This window comes from Petaurus breviceps, unplaced genomic scaffold (genome assembly GCF_028583685.1).
Source record: "Petaurus breviceps papuanus isolate PSGF00001 unplaced genomic scaffold, PetGlider_PUasm1.0 208, whole genome shotgun sequence".
Taxonomy (NCBI): Eukaryota; Metazoa; Chordata; class Mammalia; order Diprotodontia; family Petauridae; genus Petaurus; species Petaurus breviceps.
In genome coordinates, this window is record NW_027185852.1 from 10,182,508 (window position 1) to 10,200,881 (window position 18,374).

The 18,374-nt window shown below is 41.8% G+C and overlaps 1 protein-coding gene across 1 annotated transcript in view; it reads right to left on the bottom strand.

The window, feature by feature from the left end:
- LOC138165262 (auxilin-like) overlaps nucleotides 1–18,374 on the bottom strand; it is a 137,231-nt gene that overhangs the window by 19,974 nt on the left and 98,883 nt on the right. Inside the window, exons 10-13 of the mRNA XM_069093404.1 lie at nucleotides 16,972–17,165; nucleotides 16,489–16,569; nucleotides 13,652–14,095; nucleotides 8,726–8,875 (exon numbers count right to left, since the gene is read on the bottom strand). Coding sequence (XP_068949505.1) covers nucleotides 8,726–8,875; nucleotides 13,652–14,095; nucleotides 16,489–16,569; nucleotides 16,972–17,165 — 869 coding nt within the window. The remainder of the gene's footprint in view (nucleotides 1–8,725; nucleotides 8,876–13,651; nucleotides 14,096–16,488; nucleotides 16,570–16,971; nucleotides 17,166–18,374) is intronic.

Sequence of the window (18,374 nt, forward strand, 5' to 3'; positions counted from 1 at the left end):
GTTTGGAGCTATACGTTTTGAAACACAATTTAATCAGAATCTAATAAGAAATAATCATTTCAGCTTGGAACAAACAATTCTAACATGTGCCCTGCCCCATTTCCACTTGCAGAAATGATGAGCAATGCCCCAGCTTTGCTGAAGCAGCCCTACCCACCCCTCTGGGGCACTGTGGTCTTCGAAAGAGTCCTATTACAAAGAGGATGTTTTCAGGAGAATCTTTTCTAACTCAGCTCTAGGTTGAGATCTCCCTTCACAGAGGCCCAGACTCATTCTACACCAACAATCTTGTTTTTATCTTATATTCACTCTGAGATATTTGTGCATAGATAGATTGTCTCCGCCAGAAGCATCCCTCCTTAACGAGCAGGGGGGTTCATTGTTTGCTTCTGGATCTGTAGCTCCTGGCATGGAGAAAGTGCCTAATAAATGTCCGATTAGTTAACTGGGAAGGAAGAACATATAAAAGCTAAGGCTTGAAGACACAAGTGACCTTGAAGGCTTTTTCCACCTCTGATTCATAAAGATCCTCATATTTTAAGATACTTTAATATAAACATGACCATATCTGTTATATCACTCCATCATGTCCAAACCATTAACAAGCATTTCTTAAGCCCCTACTATGTGCCAGGCACTGGAGATAACAAGACAAATGTGAAACAGTATCTGCCTTCAAGGAGCTTATAATCTAGCCAGGGGAGATGACATATACTGACATAGATGTATACCAAATAGGTGCAATGTGATAGGGGGGACTGGAGGGAGTGGTACAAGTGAGAGCTCCTGAAACTTCACTGATCAGTAGGTGGTGCCATAGTGCACAGAGCACCAGGCCTGGAGTCAAGAAGGCTCCTCTTTGTGAGCTCAAATCCAACCTCAGACACTTTCTAGTTGTGTGACCCTGAGCAAATCACTTACCCCTGTTTGCTTCAGTTTCGTCACCTATAAAATGAGTTGGAGAAGCAAACAACAAACCCCTCCAGTGTCTTTGTCAAGAAAACCCCAAATGGGGTCATGGAGAGCCAGACACGACCGAACAACCACAGAGCAATCACCGGCAGAAGCTTCTTTATCTTTCTTACTGGGTAGCAGAAATAGCATTCTTTAGTGACAGCTCACATTTTACGTTTGAAGGCTTGCAAACTGCTTTACATAATGGCCTCATTTGAGTCTTGTGAGACCAGACAGGATGAGAAATTGAGGCTCAGAAGTGAATTCACTTGTTTACTATCTACATTCCTCATACCTGACTGCTGCCTTATTTTTCTAATTGGGGCTCTCCTAGTCTGCAGACTCATAGATCTAGAGCTGGGAAGGACCTTAGAGGCCACGGAGTCCAATTCTCTTTATTTTTCAGATGAGGAAACTGAGGCACAGAGAGGTTGAGTGACTTGTTCTGGATCATAGAAACAGGAGTATCCATGGTGGGATTTGAACCCAGGTCGTCCTGAGCCCGAGGATCATGTTTTATCCACTATACCATCTTATATCACCTTTGATATACTAGTCACCATTGGTAACATGTTTTAAGTTATGACCCCTCACCATGCGTCTCTCAACTTATAAATAGAGATAAATGCAAAATTGTCACTGATAACCTTTAAAGGCTAGGATGGGCCTGAAATGGTCAGAAGCTCAGCCTGGGTGCCCATAGCAACGATTCCCTTCAGAAGCTTTTGTGAGAAATGAAAAAAAAAAACAATGAACAAAACATTCAGCAAACTGGAAATGTCCCAGAAATGCTCCACCTGGGTTGGCTACAAGGAAGGAGATCTGCAGGCTCGCTCTGGTCACTGAGGTCTGAACCTAAGTTTTGGAAAAGAAGGCATCACCAGCACAGTCATCTCAGGAAAGAAGTAACCTCGTGTAGGGGGTGGAAAGAGAGCAGGCTGGAAGCAGGACGTGGAGTTGAAAACCTCCTCTGTTAATTCTGTGCCTCTGACCTCAGCCCGTTCACTCAGCCTCTCAGCTGCAGTTCCCTCCGAAGAACAATGAGGGATTTGGCCTAGATGACCTCCAAGGTCCCCCCAATATCATCGCCCTACTTAGCCAGGGGGAAGTAGATGCCATGGATGGAAGAGTAGTAACAGGGAGAATCTGTGAGAGTCAAGCTGTCCTGAAGGGGAACAGCCTGCCTGCTTCCACAGTAATGGGCCCCACTGCCTCCTGGAGCTCTTCAAGTGAAGGCTGATAACCACTTCTTAAACAGTGTAGGCTCTTTGAAGGCAAAGTCTGTCTTGCTCGCTCATATTTTTTATTCTAGTGCTTAGCACAGTGCCTTGAGCATACAGTAAGTGCTTAAAAATAAATGCTTGTTGACTGACCACCTATTGACAACATACATTCTATTTTCCATACCACAACAGTCTATGTTCTAGTATTCCACATTCTGACATTCAATGCTCTATGTTCTAACGTGCTAGGTCTCAAGGTTCCTCCTCACTTCAACCTTCTAGGTCCTAATATTCTAGGTCTCAAGGTTCCTCCCACCTCTAACATTCTAAGTCCTAACATGCTAGGTCTCAAGGTTCCTCTCAGTCTCAACATTTTAGGTCCTAACAAGCTAGGTCTCAAGGTTCCTCCCAGCTTCAACATTTTATGTCCTAACACGATAGGTCCCAAGATTCCTTCCAGCTCCAACATTCTGTGTTCTAACATGCTAGGCCTCAAGGTTCCTCCAGGCTCCAATATTTTACATCCTAACATGGTGGGTCTCAAGGTTCCTTCCAGCTTTGTTATTCTTTGTTCTACGGTCCCTTCTATTTCAAAATCCTACCATCCTAAAGAATTTAAGTCAAGTAGAAATCAAACAACACACTTGCCTTTCTTTGACATCTTAAAACTCTGTAATTGAAAGGAAAGGGAGAGGAAAGACTATCTTTTCCATCTCAATGATTTTCTCTGGAGAAATAATCGAGCTGTTTTCTCAACCAAGTATGGCTGACTATTTTTATAGAGTTTGTCAAGACTTTCAGAGTCATTGGGTCACCAGGCTTGACAATGTAAAATGCAAGGTGGTGTCATTACTGCTTTTAAGTGGCACTTTACAGATGTTGAAAATGTCATGCTGGGATGAAATCACTTCTAGAAATGGCCAGATAGCACTTGCTTAATCAGCAAAAGAATCTGAATACTAACTTGCAACACTCAGACCCTTATTATCTTCTCCTTCAACTCAGAAAAAGGCCAATTTCAAACATGTAAATTGATCCCTGTGAATATACAGCTTTAATGGGGTCCTTTTATTAAACTCCAAAAACCCCAATTAGCCTTTGAATCTTAAATTAAGGCTAAGGAAAAGGGTACTTGCTGATAAGAGAGCAGGGATGACCATGCTATTGACTACTTACTATGTGCAAAGTTAGATTCAGATTTCAGTAGAGTCTACCATTTGAGTAGCAGGGGATGGAGAGAGAAGAGATTGAATATTATAACTGATAACAATAAGTCACATTATTATAGTCTTAGGTGATAGAATCAAAGCTCAAAGGTCATCTCATCTAACCTCAGTCCCAAGAAGACTTGCCTTTTTAGCATCACTGAAAAGTGGGCATCCATGCTCTGCTTGATGGCCTCCATTAACAAGGAGCCACTGCTTCCAGACCACATCACCAGCTATTTTCTGATGGCTCTAAGTGTTGGAAATGTTTTTTAAAAAATTGTAAAACTCTGCCTCTCTGTAATTTGTTCCCATTGGTCTTCATTTTGTCCTCCTGAGTTTGGCAGAATAAATCTAATCCTACTTCCTTGAAATAGCCCTTGATATATTTGAGGACAATTCTCCTGTCATCTCCATAGCTTTTCTTCTCCAGGCTAAATACCCCCTCCTGCTTCAGTCAACCTTCTTATAACCTGAACTCTAGTCTTCCCATCACCCTCATCACTCACCTATGCATGTGTGGCAGCAAGCACCCCAAGCCTCCCCAGGGTCGCTGCCACCACAGGTTCTTAGATCTGCTTTGTTAAAGGAAAGCAACTCAAAATGGGTTAACAAGCTTACTTTAATCAGTCAAACATATATCGTTTACCTCGTTCAGGGGAAAAAGGTCAGCACCCTGAACTTCAAAGTATACAGGCAGAATTATCAAGACAGAAACAGATCAAGTAGACAGCTTTCCAAACTGTCCAACCATTACATCCATACCAAATCAACATCTGGGTTTCAACATCTGGGTTTTTCAAAGGCGGGGGGCTCTGGACAATGGCTTCCCAGAATCCAGATCAAATCACAGAACACTTCTCAAAGTGAGCCCCAAAACAAAGCTACACATCAGGGCTTATATAGCCTTCTCCTGGCTCAGAGAATGTAACAACCTTATTGACTCACTGGCCAATCAAGAAGTATCTACTGAAAAACAAGCCTCCCACCCCAGGCTTCAGGTGCACTTTAGCCTAGGTGCAGGGAAGAACTTCAAATTTACATTCCCATTACAGCATGTACGCTATTTTGTCAATGTCCTCTGTAAAATGTGGTGGCCAGAAGTGAAGGCATGATTCCAGAGAGAGGTTGACTAGGGTAGAGGACCGAATCCCCCCTTGTTCATATGTGTGTGTGTGTGTGCATATGTATGTATATATATATATATGTGTGTGTGTATGTGTATGCACATATATTTGTATATTTATTTATGTATTATGTAATATATTTATGTTATATTATTATATTACAGATTATATATGTTTATATTACATATAATTAAATCAATATAATTAATTCATTTGTAGTCCTCTCTGATTATTTTATTCATTTAAGATTACTATTATTAGATGGAGTCCTTAGGTTTCTCCAAACTGCCAGAGGCAGGCACAACACAAGAAAAGCTAATGAATCCCTCTTCTTGAAACTACACATTAATTAGGTGGTTGCTAGATGGTGCAGTGGGTAGAGCACTAAGCCTGGAGTCAGGAAATTGTTCAGTCATTTTTCCATAGTTTCCAACTTTCCATGACCCCATGTGGGGTTTTCTAGGCAGCCATCCTGGGGGGCTTTGCCATTTTCTTCTCCAGCACCTTTGACAGATAAGGAAACTGAAGCTGAGTTGAGTGACTTGGCCAGGGTCACATAGCTTAGTAAGTGTTTGAGATCAGATCTGAACTCAAGAAGATGAGTCTTCCTGAACCCAGGCATAGCATTTCACCTAGCTGTGTGATCCTGGGCAAGTCATTTAACTTCTGTCTGCCTCAGTTTCTTCATCTGTAAAGCAGAGTCAATCATAGCACCTCTAGATAATAATTGCAAAGCACAGAGCCTGGCACATAGTAAGCACTATATAAATATTAGCTATTATTATTATAATTCATTTTCTCAAAATATGCCTTTTACTTCTCAATCCCTGCCTTTGAAATGAGCAGCAGGGATAGAAATGTTACCAGGTTCTACAGACTCAGTGCGTTTTCTGTTCAGGACTTTTTAATGCACACAAAGCCTTTTTGTTTTGCTTCAAAACAAGTTTGCAGAGTAAGGCATGCAAATATTAATGCCCTATTTTACAGACAAAGAAACTGAGGTTTTGAGATAGTTCCAAAGGCTCTATATAAGTGAATGAATAATAACAGGCAGAAATGTAGTTAACCCCAACTCCATCGGAATAATTTCATTTCACCAAACATGTCAGTATTCTACATTTGACTATTACTTTATTTTTCCCCAAATGCTGAGCAAAAATTCTACTCAGTTCTCAGATGAGTTCCACTGGAAAAAAAAAAGTAGGGGAGAGAGAGAGAGACGTTTTTATCACTTTCTTGTGTATAGAAGATTTGACAGAAAAGGGGGGGGGCAGATGCAAAAATAATATCTGAATGGTTTGGTTTGTCCTGAGTCAGAGGTAACACTGGTTGGCATGTGGATTCAAACCCAAATCTCACCAAGTTCTTCAGCAAATCTTCACCAAATTCTCACCAAATCTTCAGCAACTCAGCCTACTTGAGTCTATTGTTATTTTCAACTCTTTCAGCACCTTTCAAAGAGTACATACTTTATAAATGTTCATTAAATTGAATTGAATGGATGTAAATTCAACCTCTGACCTTGGCCCAGTAATTTAGCACCATGATCAGCGCCATGTTCTAGCCTCTTAAGCCCATGATCATTAAGGTCACCCCACAAATGCACTATATAAACTCATGTCCACAGGAAATGCAATGTCAGTAGAAAAGTAGTCAAAGCAACTCCAAGAGTCTTGATGGAAAATGCTATCCTCAAGGAAAGAAAGAAATTATGAGTCTGAATGCAGATCAAGGCATAATAGTTTCACTTTCTTTGTTTTTTTTTTCCATGTTCTGGTTTTTTTCCATGTTCTTTTCCCCCTTTTGTCCTGTTTCCTCTTTTTACAACATGACTAATGTGGAAATGTTTAACATGATTGAACATGCATGATCTATATCAAATTGCTTGCCATCTTGGGGAGGGAGGAGAAGAAGGAAGGAGAAAGCAAAATTTAGAACTCAAAATATTATAAAAAATGAACATTGAAAAAAAAGAAGTCATCAAAGGATACAAAAAGGTGGTTTTCAATTGAAGTATAAAGCAATAGGAATTTAAAGAAAACTCTCAGGTTCTACCTTACAACTAGATTGACAAGGAGGACAAGTGGGAAAAAAAGCCATTGTTGGAGGGACTGTGGGAAGAAAGGCAGAATGGTAGACTATTAGTAGAGCTCAGAATTAGTCCAACCCTTCTGCAAAGCAATCTGGAGCTATACCTCAGAAATTATGAAATTGTTCCTAACCAGTGGGTCTACTATTATATGAGGCCCATACTTTGAAAAAGTCTAAGATGGAAGGAAAATACTCATACATAGAAAAGTATTTCCAGTCTCTGTTGATTCAAAGAACTAGAAACAAAGTATGTGCCTGACAACTAAGGAAGAGTTGAACATGATGTGCTATAGGATTATGATGCCATGTTATAAATACGATGAATTCGAAGAAGTCTCAAAGATTTAAATTTTGGCCCCTATTTTTTCCATTTGTGACAAAGACCATTAGAGGTAGAGATGCAGTGAACTGCTAGCTGACCCCAGAGTTGTGAAGACCTAAATTGGAATCCTATCTTTGTCATGTAGTCTCTGTATTACCCCAAGAAGGCAGCACTGCAGGCTCCTCTCTAGGACTCGAAATCGCCATTGGATGGAATGGCTATATCTCAGGAGGAGGGGTGTCCATTTTGGGAAGCCCTTTTACAATGGTAGAATCACTTGTTACAGCACACTTAGCAGTCAGGTGCAGTTTGAAGTGAATCTTGTATGTACTGTTCAATAAATTCATCTCAAGGTATTTCTCCCTACATTTTTATTAATACTTTTGGTTGCTTTTTTCCCCTTTAATACCACAGTCAACTGTTAAAATACCAACCAAAAAACCTTAATTGGTACCAGAGGAAACAGTTAAATAAAAGTCAATTGAGTCTAGTAGTGTGTTGTTCATTCCACAGCCATAGTGCCCAACCATGGAGAGGGATGTGTGTTAAATTCTCTATTCTCAGGAACCAAGAAGGGTCATTGCAATTAATCCAAGTCCAGTTGCCTTTTGGCATTGTATGAATGTGCATTATGATTATTGTATCTATTGTTCTTTTCATTCTGTTTTCTTCACTCAGCATGATTTCATACAAGTCCTCAAATGATTCTCTGAATTGTTGAAATTCACCATTTTGGGGCGGCCAGGTAGCACAGCGAGTAAGAGCACCGGCTCCAGTGTTGGGATGACCTGGAGATCGATTCCTGGGCTTAGACACTTAGCACCCACCCAGAAACACCTGGTTGTGTAACCTTGAGTAAGTTACTTAACCCCAATTGCTTAGGGGCGGCCAGGTGGCTCAGCGAGTAAGAGCACCGGCTCCAGTGTTGGGATGACCTGGATCAAATCCGGGCTCAGATACTCAGCACCACACCCAGAGATAACTGGCCATGTAACCTTGAGCAAGTTACTTAACCCTGATTGCTAAAAAAAAAAAAAATTCACCATTTCTTACAACATAGTTGTTGTCTGTTACAAATTGTGTAGATATCCCCAGCGGATGAGCACCTACTTCATTTTCAGTTTTTTTGCCACGAAAAAAAGTGCTGGGATAAATAATTCATAACAAACTTTTCTGTAGAGGTAAAAAAGAGAATGGTCCCAGTAATGATAAAGATTACTCACCAAATGGCCTTTCAGTCACCCACATCCAGGTCTATTCTACTTAGTCGACATCTTATTTATGGAAAACATTCAGTTGTTAGAGCACTGAGTCAATGTGAAGGAATTCATCAGTAACTTTTCTTGCATAGCTACAAATTATTTTTCAGAGCCATTGAAGCATTTCACAGCTTCACCAACACTACATTAGCATTCAGGCCTTTCCAATATAAAAGTCTGAAAAGAAACCACAGTCCAAAACTCATAAAACTAGGGTCTTTGTTGGACACTTTACCACTCAATGACCTTCCACTAGACGAGGCAAAACACAAATGCAATCATGCCCAGAGCGCCGTCCTAAGTGGCACAATATATTCTCAATGAAGCGTCTAGAGCCAATGTGACACACATCATTTGTGATAGGACTTCAAAATCATGAGCGAGCCACCATTCTCTAGTGGAAATGGTATGCCTCCCCTTGCCATCAGAGAGCTCTGGTTTTAAATGGTGTTGAATGAGGCCATACATAAATCATTTGCAAATGGCGGAGGTCCCCAATCTTCTCACTCTTCAAAATGAAGTAGAAAAATGCTTTATTTCTTACCTAAATTAAAGGGGTCACTGTGAACTGTGGGTGAAGGACTTCTGGCCTGAAGAAAGGGATCACTAGAGGCATTTGATGTGCTCAGAAAAGAACCCAGTAAATCTGGACCAGATGGTTTGGAGGGAGCTCCAAATGGGTCAAAGGCTGCAGCTGGAGGGAAAAAAAAAAGAAGACAAAATTGACTATTTTATGTGGAATATGAGTAACTTTCCTGTACTCACTTTGAGTTCATTCTTTTCTTGCAGTGCTGAAGATAAAATAAATAGCAGAGCAGAGGCATGACCAACAAGTCTGATGTCTTGAGCAAGAGCTACAAAATCAACTTTGGATAAGTGGGCCTGGGGCAAGAACCAAGATTATAGGACAAAGTGCATGAAGGAAGACCTCAGGATGGTACCCCAAGATTACAGAAAGACAGAGACTGGGGAACACTGTTGCCTGTAGAGAACAGAGAGGCGCAAGGAAACTGGTTCCATTATGGAAAATCCCAAGATGCCATGAAGTTACTGTTGGCAAGGTCACTGCTAGAGTCAGGGCAATGGGACTTGGAGGACATGGAGAAACCAGGGTAAGGCCAGGCTAGAGAATAACTAGGGAGGCAATCCCCTTCTGGTCACTTCCTCTTTTAGCTAGTTATTCTGGGTTCAGATTCTGACTCTCCCACTTCCTACATTCATGGGACCTTGGGAGTTACTTTTCCTCAATAAGCCTCAGGTTCAACTACAAAATAAGATCAATCAATCAGTTAACAAAGGATTTCTCTTTCCACTGGTGAGATAAGACCGACTCCCATGAAACTGGTGCCTGTTAACCCCTGGTTCTGGGGAGGGCAGAGTAGGTGGGACAAGTCCCATGGCCCTGCTTTTACAGTCATACTTTTCAAACTGCATAGAACCTTGGAGATTATCTAGTCCAAGGTTGTTGTAACCTGAGAACAGTGAACCATTGATTCATTCATTCATTCATTCATTCATCCCTGTATTTCAATCTACTTGACTCCCTTCATAAACCCCTGATTTTATTTTATGCACTTGAAAACATGATTCTAAAAAGGTGACCCAAAGGCTTCAGTACATTGGCCACAGGGTCCATGATAATCACACACACACACACACACACACACACACACACACACACACAGGAGTAAAGAACCTCAAATCTAGTATGCCTTTTCATTTTATAGGTGAAGAAACTGAGGCCCTGAGAAGGTTAAGTGACTTCTGGAAGGTCAAACATCAATTAAAGAGCAGAGTCATAAGAGGAATCCAGTGCAGACTTCTTTCTAATATACCTCACTGCCTTTCTGTACTGGAGAAAACCAGGATGATCAGATTTTGTTTTTAATGGTCTCCATCCTATCCCCTATTCATGTACAGAGAGAAGGGAATTTTACATAGGTAAAATCCAGCTCCTATCAAAGGGGAACCTGATGTCTTCTAGCACTCAGGCACATTCCTCCAAAAGATGTTATAAAATAGAGGAGCCCAGCATAAGGACACTTTTCTAGGGTTTTGTTTTTTTCTTGTTGGAGCTGATCTATTCCTGACTGTTTCCATGTAGTTGATTCCTGGCGCGGAAACTCCCTTCACTGATGCAAATTGGGGACTGTTTTGAACCTTAACAATCTTACAGGGTACCTAGGACACAGAAAGGTTAAAAACTGGCCTTGACTAGCTCACTCACAAGGAAGGAGGTTACCCCAGGTCTATCTGACTTCAGTGTGGGTCCTCTAACTACCACATCATGCTGCTTCTTTTAATTCATAGGACTTAGAACTAGAATGGATCTTCGGGGCCATTTAGTGTAATTCCCTCATTTTATATATAATGAAACAAAAACACTGACAAAATTTTGCGCTCATGTGTATGAAGCACTTTAAGCTTTTTAGAGCCCTTTACATGCCCTGCATTATCTGAGCCTCATAAAAGGTGTTATCCCCATTCTGCAGATGAGAGACATTAACAGACTTACCCAGGATTACACAGCTAGAAGGTGGCAGGGGCCAGATTTGAACCCAGTCCTCATTCAGAACATTCATCATTCATTCCACTACCCTATGTCACTCCTCTAAAGGCTATATGACCCATTGCCCAAAGTCACATACACAATAAGTATAAGTGATAGAATTTGAACCCAGACCTCCAACTCCAAATCTACCACTCCTCCCATTATACTGTGCTTTCCTTCCTCTGATTATTTTGAAAGATGAAGGGATTTCAAAAGCTAGGATGATGAAATTGAAAGTGTAATCTGTAATCTGGTAGAAAGAACCCTGGAGCAGGACCAGAAAATCTAAACTTGGGCTCTACTCACTGGATGGATGACCTTGGGTAAGTGATTTTACCATCTCTTTCCTCAGTTTCTTTATCAATACAATAATGAAACTGAACTATATGTCTGTAAAAGGCACAATTGTTAGAAGAGAAAGATGCTGGATTTGGGGCACCTCAGATCACTATGATATTCTGACTTTCTGACATTAAATAAGTTATCTAACTTGGGGGCTGGGCAGGGAGGGGGGTCTTAGCTTCCTTATATAAAATGAGAGGAGTGAATTTTTAAGGAGCTGTCCAGCTCTTAAGCTTATAATCAAAGAGAACACCCAGCTGTGAATTCTATGAAATCCTTTCCTCACCCTGCTACAATCCCTTCAAAACATAGTGCCGGCAGACACCCCTATACCATCTGTTTACTGATCCTGGAGAGGATCACCATTCTCTCCTCCTTGAAATTACTTTGTAGTCATTTATGTGTATACATGTGGGCATTCCCTTGGTAAAATGTAAGCTCATTGAGTCCAAGGTCTATTTTATTTTTTGTATTTGCATATTCAGTGCCTAGCACAGTGTTATGTACATGCTTAATAAGCATTTATTTAGTTGAATTGAATACCTCTGGTTTCAGTTTTTCAATTGTACAATGGGACAGTTGGCTTGAGTGATTTTCAGGCTCCCTTACTTAGTGTAGAATGGGTCAAGCATTGGGAAGGGATTTGTTCCAACTAAGTTACAACATGAAACTCAATTTAAGTGTCCAAGGAGGGCAAAGAACACGCATTATGAGGTTCATTTATTTCCACATGTCACTTCATTAGATCACATTATCAACTCCTCTTTGTATGGTCCTACAATGAGTCAACCCCCTTTGGGACCAGGTGAGTGCTAATATTATAGCAGGTGCCACCCTAAAACTAGAACTTGAAACTTTTCTGCAAAGAATTTTAATCCATCTTAGTGGCCTGAAGTTAGACACTTGGGGAAGAGAAGGCAGCCTGACAAAGCATCAAAGCCCTTCCTTGGAGTCAGAAGACTTCAGTTTACTGGCTGTGTAACCTAGGCATTTAGGTTCCTTTCCAATTATAAAAGCATGAAATTCTACAACTCTGAGACTCACTTTATGGTTCTGATTGTCCTCAAAACTGGGTGGCTCTGGCCCAAGGTCTAGCCCATAATGGTTCATCAGCCATGCTATAAATCTTAGGGAGAAGAAGATGACTTGGGTGATTAAACAGCTCATATAACTCAAGCAGTCATGTTGGTGAAGGCACTATGCTTACAAGGCCATTTTCAAGGTTCGTAGGCTTTGGGTTTGACATTAATTTATTGATAAAATCAATACAAAGCAAAGCTTACAACTCTAGATCAAAACTGCAGACATCTGGAGACTGTAGTTCATGTTTATGAGTGGTGCTGGAATCTTTAATGAGAAATAGCCTGTGGCATTGTAATAACATGGAAAGAGCATTCAATGACCAAGAGACCTGACCAGGAGCACTAACTAGCCATGTGACCAAAAGCCAATCCTTTCACTTCTCTCTTGCTTAAGCATTAAAACAAAGGGGCTGGACCAAAAATGCTGGGCCAGCTCCAACATTGCTTAGAGATACTTGATTGTTTGTACCTGTTTCTGCACTTTCCCCAAGTCTATCTAATGATCTATTCTGGAATTTTCCCAGAAATCCAAGTCAAGTTCACTGGCCTATAGCTTATAGATGGTCCTCTTCTTTTTCTCTTTCTGGAAATCAATGAGATATTTTCCCCTCTCCAGGACTGTTTTCCATGATTTTGCAAAAATCTTTGAAAGATACCATATCTGTGAATTCTTGCAGGACCCGAAAATAAAGCTCACCCTTCTCTTCAATTTTAGAAACTGTTTCCTCAAAACAGCAATTACATGAAGATAAGAGGAGGTATAAGACCTTCAAGAATCTACCAAATCCTGAATCACTTGTCATCTGAATAATCTTGGTATTGATTTTGCATTGATCTATCTGTGTACATGCTCTGCTGTCCTCCAACAGAAGAGAACCTCCTTGAGAGCAAGGCCTGTTTAATTTTGGGCTTTGTATTCTCCCAGAACCTGTCATAGTGCTAGGCACACAGTAGGTGCCTAATAAATGCTTGATGATTGATTTGTCTATATCTATGGATGAAGTTGATTGGGGAAGTAGAAAGACTGTTCGATTCAGAATCAGGAGATCTGGATTTAATTCTGAGCTCGGACCGTTCCTAAGACTATGAGCCTGGGAAATCATTTTATATCTCTGTGCCTTAGTGTCCTTCTCTTTAAAATAGAGATGACAATGCTTCCCTACCTGTCTGACGAGGTCACTGTAAAGAAAGTATTTTGCAAATAGGAATCACACGATGGTAATGTAAGTTATTATTGTAGTTTTTGTTGTTATTGGCCATAATAGCTAAATAAGTCAGGCTTTGACATTCTGGAAGGAAAATAGTGTAGTGAATGAAAGCACTCACGTCTCCTGTGCTGTGTCTTGAAAACTGATCCTTTTTCTAATTCCTCTTTATAGGACCTCTTGGGACATTACCCTCAAAATCATGAAAACACTAGCCCAGAGCAACGGGATTCCCTGAGCAGGGTCCATGGGTCTACCTTAGTTGGAGGACACTACATTGAGAGAGTTACCTTCTCCCCCTCTTGCAGAGGGAGATGGCGAGCCGGAAGCTGCAGATCTTCGGGGTGTTGAGTGGGCTGATCCTGGGCCACTTGGATGGAACACATCCTCCACACCTGGAGGTCCAGCCTGAGCAGATGCTGCTGTGCCTCCACCCCCAAACAGGTCACTCAACAAGTCTGAATTGGTGGGGGGAGCCACAGGCTGAGAAGAGAAAGTCTTGCTGGGACTTCCCTCCAGCCCCAGAAGGTCCACGTCTTCAGGGGGCGGAGGGGGAGGTGCCTCCTGCTGCTTTTTGTTCTGTTTGGACCCTCCAGGGGCTTTGTCCCCACTGGCGTTACTGTGCTGGCTTGAGAGAGACAGGAGCTCATCATCTGATTGCTCACTCTCCTCGTGGACAAGAGCCGCTCGGTCCTCAGAGGTGGGGTGGCTGCTGGCCTTGTCGGATTTCTGATCTGAGGAATTCCAAATAACTGGTCAGTTTCTTGGCTGAAGATTTATTACACACCATCTGAGCTGAGAGAGCCTACAGTGGCCATCTAATACAGTCCATGCCTGGACCAGCAAGTGACCATCCATTCTCTGCCTGACAATCTCCAGGGAAGGCTAAGGGAACCCACCACCTCCTGAAGCACCCCACTCCACTCTGGGACAGCTCAAACTGACAGGACATCTCAACTGAGTCTGTCTTTCTGCAATTCCCACCCTTTGCCCCTAGTTCTATCTACTAAGGCCAAGAATCCCAAACCTAATCAGTCTTCCAGGTCCCAGCCTTTGGGATATTTGAAGACAGCTATGATGTTCCCTTTGAGTCTTCACTTCCCCAAGACAAATATTCCCAGCTCTTTCAAATGATCCTCAGATGCCATGAGCTCTGAGATCTTCACTTTCCTGGCTGTACTTCAAAATCTCTTACTGAATTTTTAATACTCTCTTAAGCATAAATAATTCCAGGAGAGAAGAAGGCAGACAATGAAGGGATCGGATGATTCAGAGCAACTCTGTTCATTGTTGACATTCCTCAGTAGCGTTTGATGATTGATTTGTCTATATCTATGGATGAAGTTGATTGGGGAAGTAGAAAGACTGTTCGATTCAGAATCAGGAGATCTGGATTTAATTCTGAGCTCAGACCTCAACAGAGGCCTTTGGAAATAAAACCCTAAATCATCTTTCCAGCTAAGGGAAAGGAGAAACCCCCAAACCTGGAAAGTTTGGAGAGGGGAGAACTCAGAGGAAGTTTGTGCTTTGTATTCATCTGGGAGGGGATTGGAGCTTTCTCTCACATGGAAAGGGCAGGAGGGAAGAATCCTGAGAGGGGACAGACAGGGAACCTTGACAGCATCCAAATTTGTCCCAAGTCACCTGACTCCATCCTTTTCTTTTTTTTTTTTTACATCAGATACACCCACAAGTCAATGTCAGGAATTCAAAGGGTTTCATTGACTAATAGGAGCAAATATTGAAATTGCTCATTAGTCCCTCCTACTTTGATGGGTAATTGTGGTTAAAAACAGTCACTTTGAAGAAGGTCACATGCAAGAAAGATCCCTTCCCCTCAGTGCTTCCTAACCTTTGCTAACTAAGCTTGGAATAATGTACTCTAGAAGCAAATTCAAAACCCCTGAGATGGGGATTTATGGTTCAGAAATATGGAGAGATGATTAAATTGTGAGACAGTGGGGAGCGCCCTGGTTCTGGAATCAGAAGCCCTGATTTTGAATCTCACCTCTGACGCTCATCACCTTTCTGGCCTCCATTTCCTCATCTGTAAAATGAAGGATTTGGACTTGATGGTCTCTCTCACCCCTCTATCATGAGACCCATAATCCTCTAACTAAAACTATGGCCCACTTGAATGGAGCAACTCCCCATCTACATGAGGCTTAGCTTAGTTCTGTCCCCCATGTGCCAGTGGCTAGAGCCCTTCTCCCTACAAATTAATTTGTATTTATTTTCTATCCATTTTGTATTGACTTATCTGCATATACTCTGCATAACAAAATGAATATAAGCTTTCTGTAGGCAGGGGATGATTTGTTTTTGGTACTCTATCTCTAACACTTAATACAATGCTTAATAAATGTTTTTGGATGAATATGTGAAGTAATTTGTTTTTCTTTCCTTTTGTTTTAAAGGATGGGGGGAGGGAGACAGGGAAAATAGATTCCTGTTATTTTTTTTAATAGATAAGTAGGGGATATTGAATGTTACATGTACTTTCAAACGAAGTCATTGAATTATTCATTTTATTTAACTTTTCATTATGTAATAAAAGACCTCTCACAAAGTGGGAGTTGTCTCTAAATATTAATAATATGAAAACAAAACACATCAATTCAATAAAATTTAAAGAGAAAAAGGGAAGAAAAGTTATGAATGTATGCAAGAAGTTGAATAGAGCAATTTCCAAGCTGACTGCCCAGCTTTCTACCAAAAGAAGCCCTTTGTTGTCGTACCAAACTTTTCAGTGACTCTCCACATATGGACAGACCAGCTGCCCCTGGGAGCCACAACCTTTTCAAGATGAGAAACCCCATTCCCCTTTAGAGTACTCCAAAAAGACCAAGCTGTTCTGGTGGGGACACCGTCAGAGGAAGAACCATTTGAAAGCATCTCCTTCCCCTGTCTTCTTTGCAAAGATGGGACTCTGGGTAGGGAACTTGATATACACTATTAGTCTTGGGATGTGTTGGCTAGTTTTGTTAAATGGGCATACCTATCCTCACCCTCTTTCTCATTCTTTGTGGTAAGGAATTACTCTTTGAAAGTGAGAGGTGATGTAAAAACAAACAAAAATCCATCAATACATTGAATTTTTAAAAGACAATTTAAAAAATGAAAGTACCTTGCCAGTTGAGAGATGAAAAGAAAGCCCCTTGACCAGCATGCCTTGGGTTATCTTGAGGAACATCAGCTGAGGCTCTACCTGCAACACAGAAGGTGAGGGGGTTTGCCCATGCCTGGAAGGCAAGTTCTCCCTCTTCTCATCTAGGCTGTATGTATTCACTACCTCGGTGAAAGCCCTGCTCTGGGGCTGCCGCTGACCTGAGGCTTTGCTCATTAATTCTCCCAGGTGGGAGAGCTCCACTGAAAATATTGTGGGTATTTACTCCCTCTGTATTTTTTATTAATTTTTCTCTGTACATGTTTCCCTCCACTCAAATGTAAGCTTCTCAAGGGGAGGCACCGTTTCATTTTTGCCCTCCCATTTCCAATATCTTGCACAAAGCCTGGTCCCACAGCAGGGGTTCGATAAAGTCCTCCTGAATTTAATTAGTACATAACTGTCCCCTCTAGGTAGGGTAGGAAGTGAGTCGGTGAATCTTACCTGCTGAGGCCAGAGTGTCTTGCTGCTCCTGGTGAGAGGAGAAGAGAATGTTGGGGCTAATGTCTTTTGTGGAGAAATTCTCCCACGGAGGAGTTAAATCTGTCTGTCTGTCATTAGGTTCAATTTCGATCTCCAAAATCACATGGAACAGCTGGGGGTATTTTTCTGGAGAGTCACATGCGTCCAACTCAGGCCTAAACAGAGGGGCATGGGGTCAGGTTTTATATTTTAGAGGATGACGGAAAAGCCCCTGAATGAATCCAAATGACTATTTTGCTTGTAGGAATCCACAAAGGTGCAGGCTGGCCACTGCTGGCCACAGCTCCTTCCTAACCTGAGATTGTATTACTCTGTATAAAGGGGAAAATCTCTTCAAAGAAACCACTCAAGACACTCTGAGATAAACACTAGGAGAAAAAAACTCAAAATAAAATGAAGTATTTAAAGAGCAGTCATAGGGAAAGAGATTCACCTTGCACTGGGTTGGCCTTCGAATGCAGGAGCTGCAGGGACAGATGCAGGATGAAAGGAAAACTTTCTAACCAAAGTGGAACGGGTTGCCTCCAGGGCTGGGGAGTCTGCCATCATCTGAAGTTAAAGCAGTTTGGATGGCCCAACATCATCCAACAGGATACAGTGCAAAGAGAAACGGCTTTGGAGACGGGGATATGAATTCAAAACCTGGTTAGGTCACTGACTAATTGTGTAACACCTTGGGCAAGGGACCTATATTTTGTTGGCCTCAGTTTCCTTATCCATAAAAAGAGAGGATGGGACAAGATGACCTCTAAATACCTTTTAGTTCTCTGACTCTACACTCAGTTTACTCATCGTAGAATGAGGGGTTAGGGCGGCTAGGTGCTACAATGGAGAGAACACTGGACCTGGAGTCAGGGAGAGCAAAGGTCAAATCTGGCCTCAAACTCTTACTAGCTACGTGACCCTGGGCAAGTCACTTAACTCTATTTGCCTTGGTTTCTTCATCTGTAAATGATCTGGGGAAGGAAATGGCAAACCAGTCCAGTATCTCTGCCAAGAAAGCCTCAAATGGGATCATGGAGAGTTGGACTCGACTGAAAATCAACTCAGCAACAACAAAAAACGGGGGGTGGGTGGCAAGGCCTCTGGGGCCCCTCCCCTTGTTACCTAATGACATTCTTGCCTCACAAGTAGCTTGTAGAGTTCAGGAAGACGCCTGGCACTTTATCAGATAATAAATCTCCAGCCAGGCCACCCCTTGAATGATGGACCAGGTCTATTTTGACCCATGGAAGAAATAAAGCCAATTTTGTTTCCCCAAAAGACAATGGACCTGAGATAACCAGATGGAGCCTGAAGACAAGGTTCCCCTAGTAACACTTCAGAGAAACACAGAATCTGGGAGCTGGGAAGGTCCAGCCCAG